The sequence below is a fragment of the Staurois parvus genome, unplaced genomic scaffold, assembly GCF_062004578.1.
Source record: "Staurois parvus isolate SC_StPar_1 unplaced genomic scaffold, SC_StPar_1.0 ptg001349l, whole genome shotgun sequence".
Taxonomy (NCBI): domain Eukaryota; kingdom Metazoa; phylum Chordata; class Amphibia; order Anura; family Ranidae; genus Staurois; species Staurois parvus.
Genome location: NW_028319145.1, coordinates 3,231,989 through 3,249,885, shown reverse-complemented (window position 1 = coordinate 3,249,885; position 17,897 = coordinate 3,231,989). Strand labels below are relative to the sequence as shown.

Sequence of the window (17,897 nt, the reverse complement as noted above, 5' to 3'; positions counted from 1 at the left end):
TGCAGTGGGGGATACCACAGAGTGCAGTGGGGGATACCATAGAGTGCAGTGGGGGATACCACAGAGTGCAGTGGAGGATACCACACCGTGCAGTGGAGGATACCACACCGTGCAGTGGGGGATACCACAGAGTGCAGTGGGGGATATCATAGAGTGCAGTAGGGGATACCACAGAGTGCAGCGGAGGATACCACAGAGTGCAGCGGGGTATACCTCAGAGTGCAGTGGAGGATACCACACCGTGCAGTGGAGGATACCACAGAATGCAGTGGGGGATACCACAGAGTGCAGTGGAGGATACCACAGAGTGCAGTGGGGGATTCAAAACTCACGGAAGTCCTGAGTATTGAACATTCTTCCTTTGATGCAGCAGAACTTGAGCAGCAGGACAGGCAAGTTATGAATGTTTTGTTTGCAGGTTTTATTTTTATTTATCAAACGTACTAAAATCTCACCGAGCCCCCAAATAATTCATACAGGAATTGCACCACAGGCCCTTTTTTAAATCTGCACTTGAATCGCATCTCATGGATGTTCTCACCCAATGTGATGCAATTTCTGGCAATCGCTATTTGTGATCTGTTTTGGGGTGTCATTAATTTATCATTGACACCTGCACCAGATCGCATGAACGTGATACGATTGCAATGCGGTGCGTGAAACACTACAAATCCTGTGCGCACTGGTGTCAACCCGGGTTTAAAGAGAGCGTCTGAAAAGGCAAACATACACAAAAGGCCCAGAAGGCATAAACACACTTGTGCAAGTCTTAGGGGTCCTATACCATCTAGATAAGATTTTGTATCCCAACCCTTGAACACTGCATGATATAGACACCTCGTGAGTCATCATTAAGATTCTTTCTTCTTCTTGGCCAGTAAAGGGAGTTCACAACTCATATTCCCATTGGGTCAGATATTTCGGTGGTGGCAAGTTCGGGGGTAAGACAAGATGCGGTATGATCAGGAAAGACCACATGGAGTTGTCTCTTCATCAAGCTTGAGGTGATTGTAGCCGTATTAGTGCACTTGCAACAGAAACAATTGAGTACTGACGTGATAATTTTGTATTTGCACTAACATACAATTTTGAGAACAAGCTTTCGGGGTATGTCCCCTTCTTCAAGGTCCAGGCAGTTCTCTGAGTACCGCCTAGACCTTGAAGAAGGGGACATACCCCGAAAGCTTGTCCTCAAAATTGTATGTTACTCTGAGTACTGCCTGGACCCTGAAGAAGGGGATATACCCCGAAAGCTTGTCCTCAAAATTGTATGTTACTCTGAGTACTGCCTGGACCTTGAAGAAGGGGACATACCCCGGAAGCTTGTCCTCAAAATTGTATGTTAGTCTGAGTACTGCCTGGACCTTGAAGAAGGGGACATACCCCGAAAGCTTGTCCTCAAAATTGTATGTTACTCTGAGTACTGCCTGGACCTTGAAGAATGGGACATACCCCGGAAGCTTGTCCTCAAAATTGTATGTTAGTCTGAGTACTGCCTGGACCTTGAAGAAGGGGACATACCCCGAAAGCTTGTCCTCAAAATTGTATGTTAGTCTGAGTACTGCCTGGACCTTGAAGAAGGGGACATGCCCTGAAAGCTTGCCTCAAAATTGTATGTTAGTCTGAGTACTGCCTGGACCTTGAAGAAGGGGACATACCCCGAAAGCTTGTCCTCAAAATTGTATGTTACTCTGAGTACTGCCTGGACCTTGAACAAGGGGACATACCCCGAAAGCTTGCCTCAAAATTGTATGATAGTCTGAGTACTGCCTGGACCTTGAAGAAGGGGACATACCCCGGAAGCTTGTCCTCAAAACTGTATGTTAGTCTGAGTACTGCCTGGACCTTGAAGAAGGGGACATACCCCGAAAGCTTGTCCTCAAAATTGTATGTTACTCTGAGTACTGCCTGGACCTTGAAGAAGGGGACATGCCCTGAAAGCTTGTCCTCAAAATTGTATGTTACTCTGAGTACTGCCTGGACCTTGAAGAAGGGGACATACCCCGGAAGCTTGTCCTCAAAATTGTATGTTAGTCTGAGTACTGCCTGGACCTTGAAGAAGGGGACATACCCCGAAAGCTTGTCCTCAAAATTGTATGTTAGTCTGAGTACTGCCTGGACCTTGAAGAAGGGGACATACCCCGAAAGCTTGTCCTCAAAACTGTATGTTAGTCTGAGTACTGCCTGGACCTTGAAGAAGGGGACATGCCCTGAAAGCTTGCCTCAAAATTGTATGTTAGTCTGAGTACTGCCTGGACCTTGAAGAAGGGGACATACCCCGAAAGCTTGTCCTCAAAATTGTATGTTACTCTGAGTACTGCCTGGACCTTGAAGAAGGGGACATACCCCGAAAGCTTGCCTCAAAATTGTATGATAGTCTGAGTACTGCCTGGACCTTGAAGAAGGGGATGTACCCCGAAAGCTTGTCCTCAAAATTGTATGTTACTCTGAGTACTACCTGGACCTTGAAGAAGGGGACATACCCCGAAAGCTTGTCCTCAAAATTGTATGTTAGTGCAAATAAAACAAGTATCACGTCAGTACTCAATTGTTTCCGTCTCTTCATCAAGGCATAGTTGTTCGAATGTGGCTCGATAGCACTTTATTGTTCACAGTTTACTCATCCACCGTCCAGTTATCATAATGGATACATTGGATGGATTTTTTCATTGGTCAGAAAAGTGCATAGAAGGATGTGGGTACATCATCTGCTGTTTGTTTTTTAATAATTCCTGTTGCAGATTTCTCCTCTCAATTCCAAAGTGAACTGGTACATTATCAGACCCCAACCGAAAATGATTCCTAATGTGTTGTCCTGGTATAAACAATAGCTTGTAGAGTCCACTATGGACAGAACTGGTGTGCAGGGTTCTGTGATATGTTAAGTATCACAAAATATATCAATACTATAAGAAATTAATTCAATTACTCAAATGACTAGATTTTCAGAGTGAAAGATTTTACAGCGTGTCATTCAAGGTAACGCCTGAGACACGTTTGTCACCTACGTCCTAAGTGCACCTTAGTTCTGGCATGACATGTGTGCAGCAAGGAAGGAGAAGCACTGCTTCTGGGGGTAAATGCATTATTTAGCTGTACTGGTCTTTTCCCTGACACACCGTCAGCAGCTTCCAGGCCCGGATGGGGGAGGGAGATCAGTGGATGAAAGGTTTGCACTTCACATTGTGCTTGCTTTACTGGGACTGTGCCATGAATATACGTTAAGTCAGTGCACATCCTGTATTATTTCACAAAATATTTTCCATTCTCACTGGCTTCCATAGTTTAAAGATTTCTTTTAAAGCATAGGTCACTAGTTATAAATATTGGAGGACCCCCTTACCAACCCCTGATAACTAGCCAATGGTATTAGAAATTGATAGAAGGGACAGCATTAAACCTCTTTATTGAAAAAGATCTGTACACAATAACTAAAATCTCATATGAGCTTGAACTTAAATGAATTTGATTTTGAATTTGAATTTTATTTCAAAAGTGGTTATCAGTTTTTTTGATTGGGCAGTCTAAATTAAATTACTACCGTGAAGGTCTTGGTTCAGGCGCTTTCTGTTATTATTATTATTATACAGTATTTATAAAGCGCCAATAGTTCGCTCAGCGCTGTACATTACAAAGGGGGACAGAACATGTGACAGAACAATACCAATACAATGCAAAACATGAGGGGATTAAGGGCCCTGCTCTTTCAAGCTTACAATCTAGGGTTGACAACAGTCTTCCAAATGTGTTTCTGCATTGTCACCATTGCACATGTGGCCCTGATGAAGACAACTATGCAAAGGTATAGTCCGCCTTTGTCACTATGAGAAAGTCATTACAGAGCAAGTATGGCAGCCGAAGCTGATTTAAGTACATATAGACAGGATAGGAGCTGAAGGCGGCAAGGGGAAATAAGCAGCATTGAGATTCAAATTGGATAAATATAGGACAGCTGTGCATGGCTTTTCCTACACGGACATGTCATCCATTCTCAGAGTGAATGGGAAGACTACAAATCCCATCTTCCATCATCAAAGCCGTTCACGACACTGCCCCTAACTACCTAACCAACCTGATTCCCAAGTACCACCCTACCCGTACCCTTCGCTCTTCACAGGACCTCCTTCTATCTTGCTCCCTGGTCTCCTCCTCACACGCACGTCTGCAAGACTTCTCCAGGTCCTCCCCCATCCTCTGGAACTCACTACCCCAATCCATCAGACTGTCACCTTCCCTCCTCACCTTCAGGCGCTCCCTGAAAACCCACCTCTTCAGGGAAGCCTACCCCACCCTCACCTAACTGCTGCTCTCCTTCATTCCTCCTACCACTCCATCCCCCACAGCCACTTCCTCCTGTACCACTACCCCCTCCCTCCTAGATTGTAAGCTCGAAAGAGTAGGGCCCTCTAACCCCTCGTGTGCTGTTTGTAGGTGCTGTAATGTTTCATGTATTGTCCCCCCCCCCTCTATTGTACAGCGCTGAGCAAACCCTTTGGCGCTATATAAACTCGATGTAATGTAATGTAATGTAATCTTCCACTGTGGAAGAGAGGCACGTAGATCATGGTGTGGCGATGTCACTGCAATTGTAGGTAGGCCTGTACCTCTGTTTGGATCTGGGGCTGTGATGTAAACAACAGAGGAGCGTGTGCATTGCACCCACAATACACTGACTGCAGTCCCAATGCTCTGCAGGCTTTAAGCTAAAAATTTAATAAATGTACAGTTAGGTCCATATATATTTTGACACAGGCACAATTTTAGTTTTTTTCAGGTATTTACCAAAACATATTCAAGCTATAGTTATATAATGGATATGGGCTACGAGTGCACACTCTCCGGTACATCCAAATTGGAGGAAGGGTTTAGGAATTACAGCTCTTAAGAGTAGCCATCCCCCCTTTTTCGAGGGACCAAAAGCAATTGGACAAATGAATATAATCGTAAAATGTTCATTTTTTAATACTTTGTTGAGAATCCTTTACTGGCAATGTCTGAAGTGTGGAACCCATGGACATTACCAAAGACTGAGTTTCCTCCTTCCTGATGCTTTGCTTGAAGTCTGGAACCCATGGACATTACCAAAGACTGAGTTTCCTCCTTCCTGATGCTTTGCCTGAAGTCTGGAACCCATGGACATTACCAAAGACTGAGTTTCCTCCTTCCTAATGCTTTGCCTGAAGTCTGGAACCCATGGACATTACCAAAGACTGAGTTTCCTCCTTCCTGATGCTTTGCCAGGCTCTAACTGCAGCTGTCTTTATTATACATTATTATATTATTATACAAGATTTATATAGCGCCAACAGTTTGCGCAGCGCTGTCTTCAGTTGTTCTTTGTTTGTGGGTCTTTCTGCCTTTAGGTTTGCCTTCAGCAAGTGAAATGCATGCTCAATTGGGTTGAGATCAGGTGATTGACTGGACCATTGCAGAATATTCCACTTATTTTCCTTCAAAAACTCCTGGGTTGCTTTTGCAGTGTGTTTTGGGTCCGGCTGCTTCTGTCACATCATCAATAAACACCAATGGCCCAGTGCCACTGGAAGCCATGCATGCCCATGCCATCACACTGCCTCCACCATGTTTTACAGATGATGTTGTGTGCTTTGGATCATGAGCTGTTCCAAGCCTTCTCCAATACTTGCTCTCTCACCATACGCTGTGGTCCCTCAGATGGGGGGAATACTTGCTCCCTCACCATGCGCTGTGGTCCCTCAGTTAGGTGAAATACTTGCACACTCACCATATCCTGTGGTCCCTCAGATGGGTGGGATACTTGCTCCCTCACCATACGCTGTGGTCCCTCAGATGGGTGGAATACTTGCTCCCTCAAAATACACTGTGGTCTCTCAGTTAGGTGGAATACTTGCACCCTCACTATACACTGTGGTCCCTCAGATGGGTGGAATACTTGCTCCCTCACCCTACACTGTGGTCCCTCAGTTAGGTGGAATACTTGCTCCCTTGCCATACGCTGTGGTCCCTCAGATGGGTAGAATACTTGCTCCCTCACCCTACACTGTGGTCCCTCAGATGGGTGGAATACTTGCTCCCTCACCATACACTGTGGTCCTTCAGATGGGTGGAATACTTGCTCCCTCACCATACACTGTGGTCCCTCAGATGGGTGGAATACTTGCTCCCTCACCCTACACTGTGGTCCCTCAGTTAGATGGAATACTTTCTCCCTTGCCATACGCTGTGGTCCCTCAGATGGGTAGAATACTTGCTCCCTCACCCTACACTGGTCCTTCAGTTAGGTGGAATACTTGCTCCCTCACCATACTCTGTGGTCCTTCAGATGGGTGGAATACTTGCTCCCTAACCCTACACTGTGGTCCCTCAGATGGGTGGAATACTTGCTCCCTTGCCATACGCTGTGGTCCCTCAGGTGGAATACTTGCACCCTCACCATACGCTGTGGTCCTTAAGGTGGGTGGAATACTTGCTCCCTAACCCTACACTGTGGTCCCTCAGATGGGTGGAATACTTGCACCCTCACTATACGCTGTGGTCCCTCAGATGGGTGGAATACTTGCTCCCTTGCCATACGCTGTGGTCCCTCAGGTGGAATACTTGCACCCTCACCATATGCTGTGGTCCTTAAGGTGGGTGGAATACTTGCTTCCTTGCTATATACTATGGTGCCTCAGGTGGGTGGAATATTTGCTCCCTCGCCACACACTGTTTGTCCTAAAACCGGCTTCCACATCACTGCAGGACATATAAACCAACAGGATAAACCACTGTGTGTGGTGGAGATAGCAGGTATTCAACCCACCTGAAGGGTCAAATACCTGCAGCAAACCGATGGCAACACATTGGCCATTGGAAAGGTGTATAAATTCACTCTTATTTTATAGGCTGTCTTGTGTTTAGAAGTGATCGTGTGGTCAAGGCTGCTGATAAGTACACCTGGCGCTCCTGTACCGGGCCCGGACCTCATCAGTTCAAAAGGGGGGCCTGGACACCTGTCAAGTAGAAGGAGTGGCTGTACTGCCTTATTGCTGGCACTGACCTCTTGTGACTCCCCCTGCAGTGCTGCTAGCTTCTTCTTTTCTCCCTCCTTTCAGCTGCTCTGCAGGGGATGGGTTCTAGTACTTACACCTCCTCCCTATAGTTAACTTTACTATGCTTCAGTATGTGAATGAACAGGACGCTTCTGAGTGTTTCCTGTTCATTCAGTTGTGCAGAGAAAGGAATTCATTTCTCTGTCTCAAAAGTGAGACATCAGGGGTCTGTGTAGAACCCTGATATTTTGCCAAAGCCCCCCAACAGAGCAGTTAAAAAAAAAAAAAAAAAAAGTAATTCTAAAAAAGTAAAAATAAATAAAATCATTTTAAAAAAGGAATGGCTTCTTCACGTGTGCTTTGCTCTCTGAAGAGCGGTCAGCATTTGGATTGCTCTTTATGGAGACATACCGCCTCCTCACTGCCTGCTATAACCCCACGCTATTGCGCCGCAAACATGTGCTAATATAATTTGATATTTGGGGGGGGGGGCTCTGTCAGATAAGCTGTACAGGGCCCTGTGATTTATACCAGCAGCCCTGCCTGTGGTGACACACTCGTCCTAATATTGTCCAGCCTGGGTAGGATCATGCTTCTGTCTTGACCTCAAAGTAGGTGCCTGTTCCCAGCCAGAGTATGCAGAGTGCTGGCCGGCGAATACACTGCACTGGTGCATGCTTCCAAACTGGCTTTCTTCCAAAAATTAAAGAATATTATGCTTAGCCTGCGGCAGTATTCTACCCATTTCAGAAATTGAAAGTTTTATCAAATGGTATTTAGTCGTGAATAAGTGGATGAAGGTTTTGATGATTTATGTTGTATTGCTCCTGTGTATAGTGCAATAGAGCAGAGAGCACATGGCACGGCACAAGAAGCCGTTTGTAGAGTAACCATAATGCTATTGTGTACCAATTCTTGTACGGGTGACTGAACGTGGATTTGCTAGAAACACCCCGTGCCCCCTATTTTCTGCCCTTGTGTCTGCGGACACCCAGCTGATACCAGGAATGACCCAACTAAATAATACAGAAGCAGCTTGCAATGCGAGTATATTTGTTTAAACACATTTCCTGTGTGTATGTAATGATACTGCTGATGTGACACTTGATGTCTAAAGTCTGCATTCGGCACAATGGAGATCCAAGCTTCTCTTTGTTCTGAGGATTGCAGCAGCGTAACGTTTACAACTTAACCGTTTCAGGGGTCCATTTTCCCATCCATGTCCTCCTTTCTTCTCTTTACCTTCTTTCTGGTAGGTTTAAAGTGTTTACTAGGTAAATCTGAATTCCAGGCAGATATAAAATACACACATGAATGCAGCTTTGTGCACATGGATACATTATTAAATGAACTTTTCTTTTTTAATTGCAAGCTGTGTGTGCACCTGAATTTGACTTAGTATCTGCTCCTTGCAGTCCTAAGGCAAAGTTCACACTAGCTTTGTTAGCAGGCATTTGAGGGGCGTTTTTAACGCTCCTCAAACGCCTAAGAAAATTCTACACAAGGCAGCACACAGTGCTGTTCACACTGAAGCGTTGCATCGCGGCAACATTGACGCCTCATGTCCAGCCAGGAGGAGTTGAAGCCTCCCATTCAAGTCTATGGTGATGCTCCTCATACGCCTGGCAGGTGTTTGTGAGGCATTTGCGGGGCCCACTGCACATGTGCTTTGTGAACGACCCCGTAGTCTTCTGGGACCTGTCACATGTCCCAGAAGACTACAGGGAGGGAGGGGGGAGGACAACTTCCGCTTCCGATCGCTTAGGTGGTCGCAGCGGAAGTGGGAGCGGGTACCTGTCAAATCTGGGTACCCGCTCCCCAAAGGTGCCAATCCTTATTGGGGAGTGGGGGACAAAGCATTAAAGCGGAACTTCTCCTTTTGGGTGGAGCTCCACTTTAAGCTTTGACGATAAAACCCGGAAGCTGATTGGTTTCTATGCAGAGCCGCACCAGATTTTGCACTCTCCAGTTTTAGTACATCAACCTCTCTGTCCACTTTCTGAAAGTGTACCAAGAAAACTCACTGGTTATCCCTCACATAAGGAATAAATCAGTGTTTCGGGTCTGTTTAATTGATTATTGTAGCTTTCAGATTAAAATGAGTAAATTTGAAGGGGCAGAGTGTTTGGACTCAAGGATTCAAGACTCATAGGAATATATATAAAACTTTACTATGGCTGCCATAATCCTTATATTCTGAATAGCCCTCAAGCCAAATTAAGGCCAAGGGTTTCTGATCATCAGGAATATCAAAGAGTAAGGGGGCATAGCACAGGACTGTGCAACAAGATGAAGTCCTGCCCAGAAGCACTGTGAAAATCCAGCTGACTTGTGCTCTGACTGTTATGTAAACATATTACAGGTAAACATGAGCTGGCCATACATGGATTGAAATTAGTCCGTTCAGCAGGGACTGGATGAATTTCTTTCCACGTATGGGCTGGCTTGTTGTTCACAAATTGATCTTTCGATTGACTTGTGTACAAGGGACTTCTGACTTCGGCACCGTTGCTCTGTGTATTGGAGAGTATCATCAGCTTTCTGATTGACTTTACATTTTGGTCTGGAGTTGTTCTTCAAAGTGAATCTCTAACCCATTTTGAAACAGGATTCGGAAATATGGAGGTGTGTGTCCAATTCTCATGTGTCACTGCTAAGCAAGTCCTAGGCAAAAAAAAAAAAAACCCTCCTTCCATGATCCAATAAAAGCTTCCTCCCTGCACTTCATTTGTTAGGTCATGTAATGGTAAGAACACATATTGACACAACATGGCTCATGGTGGCCCCGTTGATTTGAAGTCAGGGGGAGCACAAACAACAAACTATTCTGTGTGTCTGGTTGAGAAGGTCGGCTGATTTGCACATTAGCAGTCCCCTGCTCCAGTGATAAAATGATTCATAAGGTTTGTGCTTGGTGGAGTTTAAAACCGTATGTTTCTTCCATGCAGTCCCACACATTGTGGCAGTATATTTTCAGACTGTGAGAATATACAAACTCCATGTACATAGAGCCCTGATGGGACTGTACCCAGAAGGTCAGTGCGAACAACCTGTGTTTACGTCATGTTGCTATTCCGTGGAGGCTTCCACAGTTCATTACCTTTTTAATGGTTTATTAGAATTTATAACATACATTAGGCAGATTTAATAATACGCAGATGAATTACATATATGGGAGATGTTTTACCAGCCAAGGGAGTTGTATTTATATCCATCCAAGTTTGAGATTTACATGTTTTTTCCTCTACTCCAGTTAAACCCAAAACCAACAATGTAATATATTGCAGTATACCTATCAATAGATGTGGTGGATGCATTATTTTTATTTTTTAGTCTTTTTTCTCTCTCCTGTTTTCACCTGGTGATCTGGCCAGTAACACACCTCCTGTATTACAGCACCCTCAACTTGGATGAAGGAGCAACAGAGACACCTTTGGACTGCAGCGTCGTCATTCTAGGGCAGGGGTCTCCAAACTTTCTTAGCAAAGGGCCAGTTTACTCTCCTTCAGACTTTAGGGGGGCTGGACTGTGGCCCAAAGGAATGCAAAATGCCCCGACATTAGTGAGCATAAACAATGCACCATCAATGGTTTAAATGGAAGGAATAATACTCCATTGTTTGTATCAATGGGAATAATAGTGCCCCATCGATGTCAGTGGAAGGAATAGTGCCCCATAGATGGTTTCAGTGGGAGGAATTGTGCCCCATCAATGGTATCAGTGGGAGGAATAGTGCCCCATCATTGGTGTCAGTGGGAGGAATAGTGCCCCATCATTGGTATCAGTGGAAGGAATAGTGCCCCATCATTGGTATCAGTGGGAGGAATAGTGTCCCATCATTGGTGTCAGTGGGAGGAATAGTGCCCCATCATTGGTATCAGTGGGAGGAATAGTGCCCCATCATTGGTATCAGTGGAAGGAATAGTGCCCCATCATTGGTGTCAGTGGGAGGAATAGTGCCCCATCATTGGTGTCAGTGGGAGGAATAGTGCCCCATCATTGGTGTCAGTGGGAGGAATAGTGCACCATCATTGGTATCAGTGGAAGGAATAGTGCCCCATCATTGGTGTCAGTGGGAGGAATAGTGCCCCATCATTGGTGTCAGTGGGAGGAATAGTGCCCCATCATTGGTATCAGTGGGAGGAATAGTGCACCATCATTGCTATCAGTGGGAGGAATAGTGCCCCATCATTGGTATCAGTGGGAGGAATAGTGTCCCATCATTGGTATCAGTGGAAGGAATAGTGCCCCATCATTGGTGTCAGTGGGAGGAATAGTGCCCCATCATTGGTGTCAGTGGGAGGAATAGTGCCCCATCATTGGTATCAGTGGGAGGAATAGTGCCCCATCATTGGTATCAGTGGGAGGAATAGTGCCCCATAGATGGTTTCAGTGGGAGGAATAGTGTCCCATAGATGGTTTCAGTGGGAGGAATAGTGTCCCATAGAAGGTTTCAGTGGGAGGAATAGTGTCTCATAGATGGTTTCAGTGGGAGGAATAGTGTCTCATAGATGGTTTCAGTGGGAGGAATAGTGCCCCATAGATGGGGTCAGTTGGTGGAATAGTGCCCCAAGGGCCAAATAAAGCAAGCCAAGGGCCGCATCTGGCCCCTGGGCTGTAGTCTGGAGATCACTGTTCTAGGGGAAGCGAAATGCTAGATGTACTAGCAGATTAAGATACCCTGGCACATTAAAGCCAAGCTCCAGCTAATACTTTATAAGCATCTACAGCAACAGAGTACGCACCTCTGTCATGTTAAATGGGTTGTCTTGGTCCTCTAACTGCTACATCTGCAGAAGTGCTTTTATTGACCAGATCACCAGGTGAAAATAAAAGAAAGAAAGCCTAAAAAAAGAAAATGAATGCAGCCATCACATCTAAGAAATGGTAAGCTGCAATATAATAAATGTTTGCTTTTGGGTCCTTTCCCACGGTATGGACCCATTTAGCAGAATCGCTTGCTCAACGGAGGATCTCTCCGCTGATCCTCACTGAGCAAGCGGATGACAGTTCTGTGTCTGATGCAGAGCAGACACAGAACTGCTCACTCTCTTCAGTGGGCAGTTGGATGAAAATGCACTGCCTGTCAATTTTCAGCTGACCCGATCCGACGGACGGAAGGGGAATTGGATCCCCATCCATCCTTTTTTGGTGAATTGAATCAGACATCGGCAGATGTAAACAGACACATGTCCGTTTATACATGCCACTCCATAGAGGAGAATGGAAGATCCGATCGGGTCTGCCTGAAAAACCGTCAGGCAGACCCAATTGGAACGTCCAAGTGAAAGAGCCCTTTGGGATTAATGTTGCTTTAATTGACACTTAGGGGTTTATTTACTAAAGCTGGTTCCCTCAGAATCTCGTGCACTTCTGCATGGAAACTAATCAGCTTCCAGCATTTATTAGGAAAGTCTAATTGAACAAGCTGAGGTTAGAAGCTGATTGACTATCATGCACAGGTGCACAAGTTTCTGAGTGATTCAGTTTTAGGAAATCACCCCCCTTACACCCCGGTCACACCGATCCTGACTGAAATCGTGAAACTTACAGTGAAGTTACATGATTTCAAAGTCGGATGACTTGCCAATTTCAGGTGCGATTTGCAAGACATCTGACCCAGATGTGTATGCAAATACCACCAAAAGTAGTACATGCACTACGTTTGAAATCGGTACGGCTCCAACTAAATCGGAACCACACCGATATGACCGATGCAAATGCAGACAATAGGGTGCGACTTGGCATGCGATTTGCAAGTCGCAGGGCATGCAAATCGCATGCCAAGTCGTACCCAGGGGGGTTACAGTGAAGTTACACAATTTCAAAGTCGGATATCATGCCAATTTGAGGTGCGATTTGCAAGACATCTGACACAGTTGTCTATGCAAATCACACCAAAAGTAATGCATGAACTACTTTAGAAATCGGTGCAGCTCCGACCAAGTCGGAACCGCAGCGATATGACTGCTGAAATTGCGGACAATAGGGTGCAACTTGGCACAGGATTTTCAAGTCGCATGACATTCAAATTGCATGCCAAGTTGCACCCAGTGTGACCGGGGTCGCTGCCCTAGCTTGTGAATGGACATTGAAAGAAGAAGCAGCAGACTGATGAACTCATCTCTTTGTCACTCTGCTTTATCCTCACTGCAGCACAGGTTATTAGCTTCTTGGGATGTTTCTCCTTCTCCCTGTTTGGACTCCTCTGTGCAGGTAGTGAAAGATTTGCTTTAAAAATATGTTTATTTATTAATGAATACAGCCGCATGAATCTTTTCCATCTGCCTGGAGTTCAGTTTTAAGCTGCAATGTTTGCTCAGTTCCTGCTTCTTCCCATCCTCTGCTTTGGAAACACCACCCGGCTTTCCTGGAAGCTCATAGTAATGGTATTATGACCTATTCACATCATTTGCATTGGGATGCATTGGTCAGCATTGCCTAGTGCAGTTCCAATGCAAACACAAGCAATTTACCTTGTTTGCTATTCGTCTGTTCACACCACTGTGTCTGAAAAATGAGCGCTGCATGCAGCACGTTTTTTCAGCACAGCGGGCTGCATTGGAAACCACCACATTCCGACACCGCTGTGTGGATAGAACTTAAAGCCGAGTTCCACCCAACAGTGGAATCTCTGGTTATCTGCCTCCTCTCCCGCTGCCACATTTTTTGGTTTTCACAGGTATCCACTCCCACTTCTGGCTCAGAAGTTCTGCCCCCTGCTTCCCCCCACAGCCCTCTGGGACATTTCACAAGTCTCAGAGGACTGCGGCCCATTCACAAAGCACAGCGCTATTCACGCATATGCAGTAGGAAACTGGCCGTGAAGGCGCAAGGCTTCACTCCCAGTTTCCCTTAGTCAAGATGGCGGCGCAAGCACCCGACAGCCAATTTAAACATCGGCACAGGGTGAGGACACCGCTGGATCAGCAGCTACAGTATTTGTTTTATTTTCAGGAGGGGGGGCGGAACTTAACCGTTTCCCGACCGCCCTATAGCAGAACTACTGCTACAGGGCAGCAGGGCTGCACAAAATCGCGTATATGTATATATATTTTGCATTTCTATACCCACGCCACCATTGGCAGCTACAGCTGTTGATCACCGGGTCCTGGCCAGAGATTTCCTGCCAGCAGCCGGCAATCGCCGAGGAACACTGACAGGGGAGAGGTCTGTATGTAAACAATACAGATCTCTCCCCTGTCAACACCAGCATGCTGCTTTGTATTACTCTGCATAGCAGAGCAATACAGAACAAAGTGCTTACTTAGTAAAGCACATACAGACAACATAGTAAAACAGCACACAGCACATAGATAAACCCTGGATCACCCCAGATGTTAACCCCTTCATGTCCAGTGCCATTAGTACAGTGTCAGTGCTTTTTATTAGCACTGATCACTGTATTGGTGTCACTGGGGATGTCAGTGACAGTTAGTCAGTCGCTGCCATTACCAGTATTAAAAAAAAAATACAGTATATATCCCGCCATTTGTAGACACTATAACTTTCACGTAAACCAATTAATTTACACATCTTGGGATTTTTTTTAGCAAAGACATGGAGCAGAATACATTTTGGCCTAAATTTATGATGAAATTTAATTTTTTTACTGGATATGTTTAATAGCAAAAAGTCAAAAATATATATATTTTTTTAACAAAATTGTCAGTCTTTTTTTATTTATAGAGCAAAAAATTGAAAATGCACAGGCGATCAAATATCACTGAAATAAATCTCCATTTGTGGGGAGAAAAGGACAAATTTAATTTGGATGCAGCGTTGCATGACTGCGCAACTGTCAGTTAAAGTAATGCAGCGCCATATCGCAAAAAATGGCCTGACCAGGAAGGGGGGTAAATCCTCTGGAGGATGAGGGGTTAAAGTGGTTCTAAAGTGAAAACATTTTTTAACTTATTGTATTCTATGCATTACGGTAAAGGAAAAAAAAAAACATTCCGCTACCTGTCCCAACCCTCCTGCTCCTAAACACTTACCTGTCTCTTGGCACTGCTCCGGCTTTGTCATGTGTACAGCACCTCTCCTCCACTTCCCTCACAGGAAACACTGAGGGCCATAGGCTCCTGCTGCTGTCATTCAAACTCCTGTGAGGAGAGGCGTGGCTTACTGATGCTGTGTTTGTCAATGGACACACACAGCCTGGTTCAGGAGCACACATGCATAGGTGCCCCTGTAGCAAGCAGCCTGATGAAGGGGCACATGGAGGAAGGAGGTGCAGAGAGCGCTGACAGGGGACTCCAGAAGAGTAAGGTGCCACTATCATTGCACAGAGCAGGTAAGTATAATTTTTTTTTCATTTTAAAGCAAAAAAAAAAAAAAATTTAGTATCACTTTATTGAAATGTCACAAAAAAAAAATTGTTACTTCAGCACTGTGCACACTAGCAGCTGTGCGTTCAGGGAGGCTGCTTGTGTGAATCATCCCTTAATGTAACAGAGTTTATGAATGTAACATGTTAGAACTGCTTTTCTCCCCATATAAATCAATGGCAAAGCGATTTGAAGTAGATTAATGCAGTTTGGAAGAAAGTTAAATGGAGGTTAGAAGGAGTTCAACTGCAGGTAAAATGCATCTGTCAGTGATCTCAGAAGTGCCTCAAACTCATCCCAAATGCAAGCAGAATGTAGCTGAAAGCAAGCTGCATTTGTCCCTGGACTCCAGCCCATAGCACTGTTGACACAGGCTCCAGGAAAGTTTGGGTTCATTCATACGTCTGCATTTTTGAAGCGCTTTTCTGTACCTAAGACGGCACCTAAAGCTCATGGAGTGTTTCTGTTTTATCTCCTGTAATAATATGCTTTATTTAATGATACTGCTGTGCTTAATTACTTCTCTTTTCTTCATGCTGTGCCTGAAAAAAAAGCCATGCTTTCAACAGTGTAGCTGTCTTCCATAAGAAAAAAATGAATGAATAGATTATTATTATACAGGATTTATATATTATTATTATTATACAGGATTTATATATTATTATTATACAGGATTTATATATTATTATTATTATTATACAGGATTAATATATTATTATTATTATACAGGATTTATTATTATTATTATTATTATACAGGATTTATATATTATTATTATACAGGATTTATATATTATTATTATTATTATACAGGATTAATATATTATTATTATTATACAGGATTTATATATTATTATTATTATACAGGATTTATATATTATTATTATACAGGATTTATATATTATTATTATTATTATACAGGATTTATATAGTATTATTATTATTATTATTATAATATGGGATTTATATATTATTATACGGGATTTATATATTATATATTATTATTATACAGGATTTATATATTATTATTATTATACAGGATTTATATATTATTATTATACAGGATTTATATATTATTATTATTATACAGGATTTATATATTATTATTATACAGGATTTATATATTATTATTATTATACAGGATTTATATATTATTATTATACAGGATTTATATGTTATTATTATACAGGATTTATATATTATTATTATTATACGGGATTTATATATTATTATTATACAGGATTTATATATTAATATTATACAGGATTTATATATTATTATTATACAGGATTTATATATTAATATTATACAGGATTTATATATTATTATTATGCAGGATTTATATGGCGCCAAGAGTTTGCTCAGCGCTTTACAATATAACAGGAGACAATACAGCAACCATACAGTTCAATACAAGAGGGTTAGGAGGGCCCTGATCCTGGGAGCTGACAATCTAAGAGATGAACGCATAGTGCGTTTTACAGGCATTTCAACCCATGTGACAGCACACAAAAAGCAGGCAGTGCCCTCTTACTTGAAAAGATGTTAAAAAGCATACAAGGACCCTCTATTCCACCATTAAAAAACATGATAAAAAGCAAGAATAAGATTGACCCCTTACAAGTGATGAGGAACGAGTTCCGTGCATGAGGCTGCCCGTTAGTGGCATGTTCAGCAGCAGTTTGTTACAAAGCAGCAAGCACATTTCTCTGTGTTGGAGCCCTGTACTAATAAAGCAAGAATACAAAAATTCAGAGGGGAGCTCAAAGGCACCTACATCCCAAATGGCAACATGATGCAAGAGAAGGGAGGAGGGATACAAAGAAAAGATAAAGCAGAGGAGAATAAACTCCTCACTGAAAGAAGAAACTGATCGGGACTTTAAAGGTGCCAATAATAAGAAAAATTACAACATTTATTGAAATCTTTTAAAATAAACAAATATAACATATACATGTGAGTGTTTAAATTGGGTAATAGTATTAGTTACAATAGTCTAAGGCTGGCCATACACTATACAATTTTCTTACAATTTTCTGACCAATTTCCTTTAGATTTACCTTCAACTATGTAGTGCAAGGGCCTGTGTAATTGGATACAATTGAATGTGTTGTTTAGGTTTGACCTCCTATTATATAGTTTTTGGTAAATCAAAGAAAAATTCTCAAGAAAATTGTACAATGTATGGCCAGCCTTAATCCGGTGCATTACTTCTCAAATACTGTGCTAATATCTTGCCCCAGATGCCACATCGCCTAAGGCTGACCCTACTAAGCACTAAGGCAGCATGCTGCATATACAAACTCACGTTACAGCAATAGTTTAGCAGAGGACACGCCGCTCCCACGTGCTCCTCACTAGTCTCCACTTCTGCATCTTGCAGCGAACACTCAGAGCTGCAGTGCAGTGTGTATGGGGTGGGCTCTGAGCCCTCTGCATTTCCACAGCCCATCCTCCTAACGTGCTGCCCTTAAGTCCCTTCTGGAGAGAGAAGAAGGGAGAAGTGAAAGCAGCCGCCTGCTGGGATTTCTGCAGTGAGATAAATCATTTTCTCTGGA

At 43.5% G+C, this 17,897-nt stretch overlaps 1 protein-coding gene and 1 long non-coding RNA gene across 2 annotated transcripts in view; both read right to left on the bottom strand.

The window, feature by feature from the left end:
* The window catches only part of LOC149436728 (uncharacterized), a 30,791-nt gene extending 13,063 nt beyond the window's left edge, over positions 1 to 17,728 (bottom strand). Inside the window, exon 1 of the long non-coding RNA XR_016308283.1 lies at positions 17,648 to 17,728. This is a non-coding gene — a long non-coding RNA (uncharacterized LOC149436728). The remainder of the gene's footprint in view (positions 1 to 17,647) is intronic.
* On the bottom strand, positions 1,152 to 15,038 carry LOC149436729 (uncharacterized). Its single transcript, XM_089661558.1, has 5 exons — positions 15,008 to 15,038; positions 2,259 to 2,359; positions 1,846 to 2,190; positions 1,640 to 1,708; positions 1,152 to 1,571 (listed from the first exon to the last, which is right to left on the bottom strand). The coding sequence occupies exons 1-5, from the start codon at positions 15,036 to 15,038 to the stop codon at positions 1,152 to 1,154; spliced, it is 966 nt and encodes a 321-aa protein (XP_089517684.1).
* Positions 17,729 to 17,897: the final 169 nt, after the last annotated feature.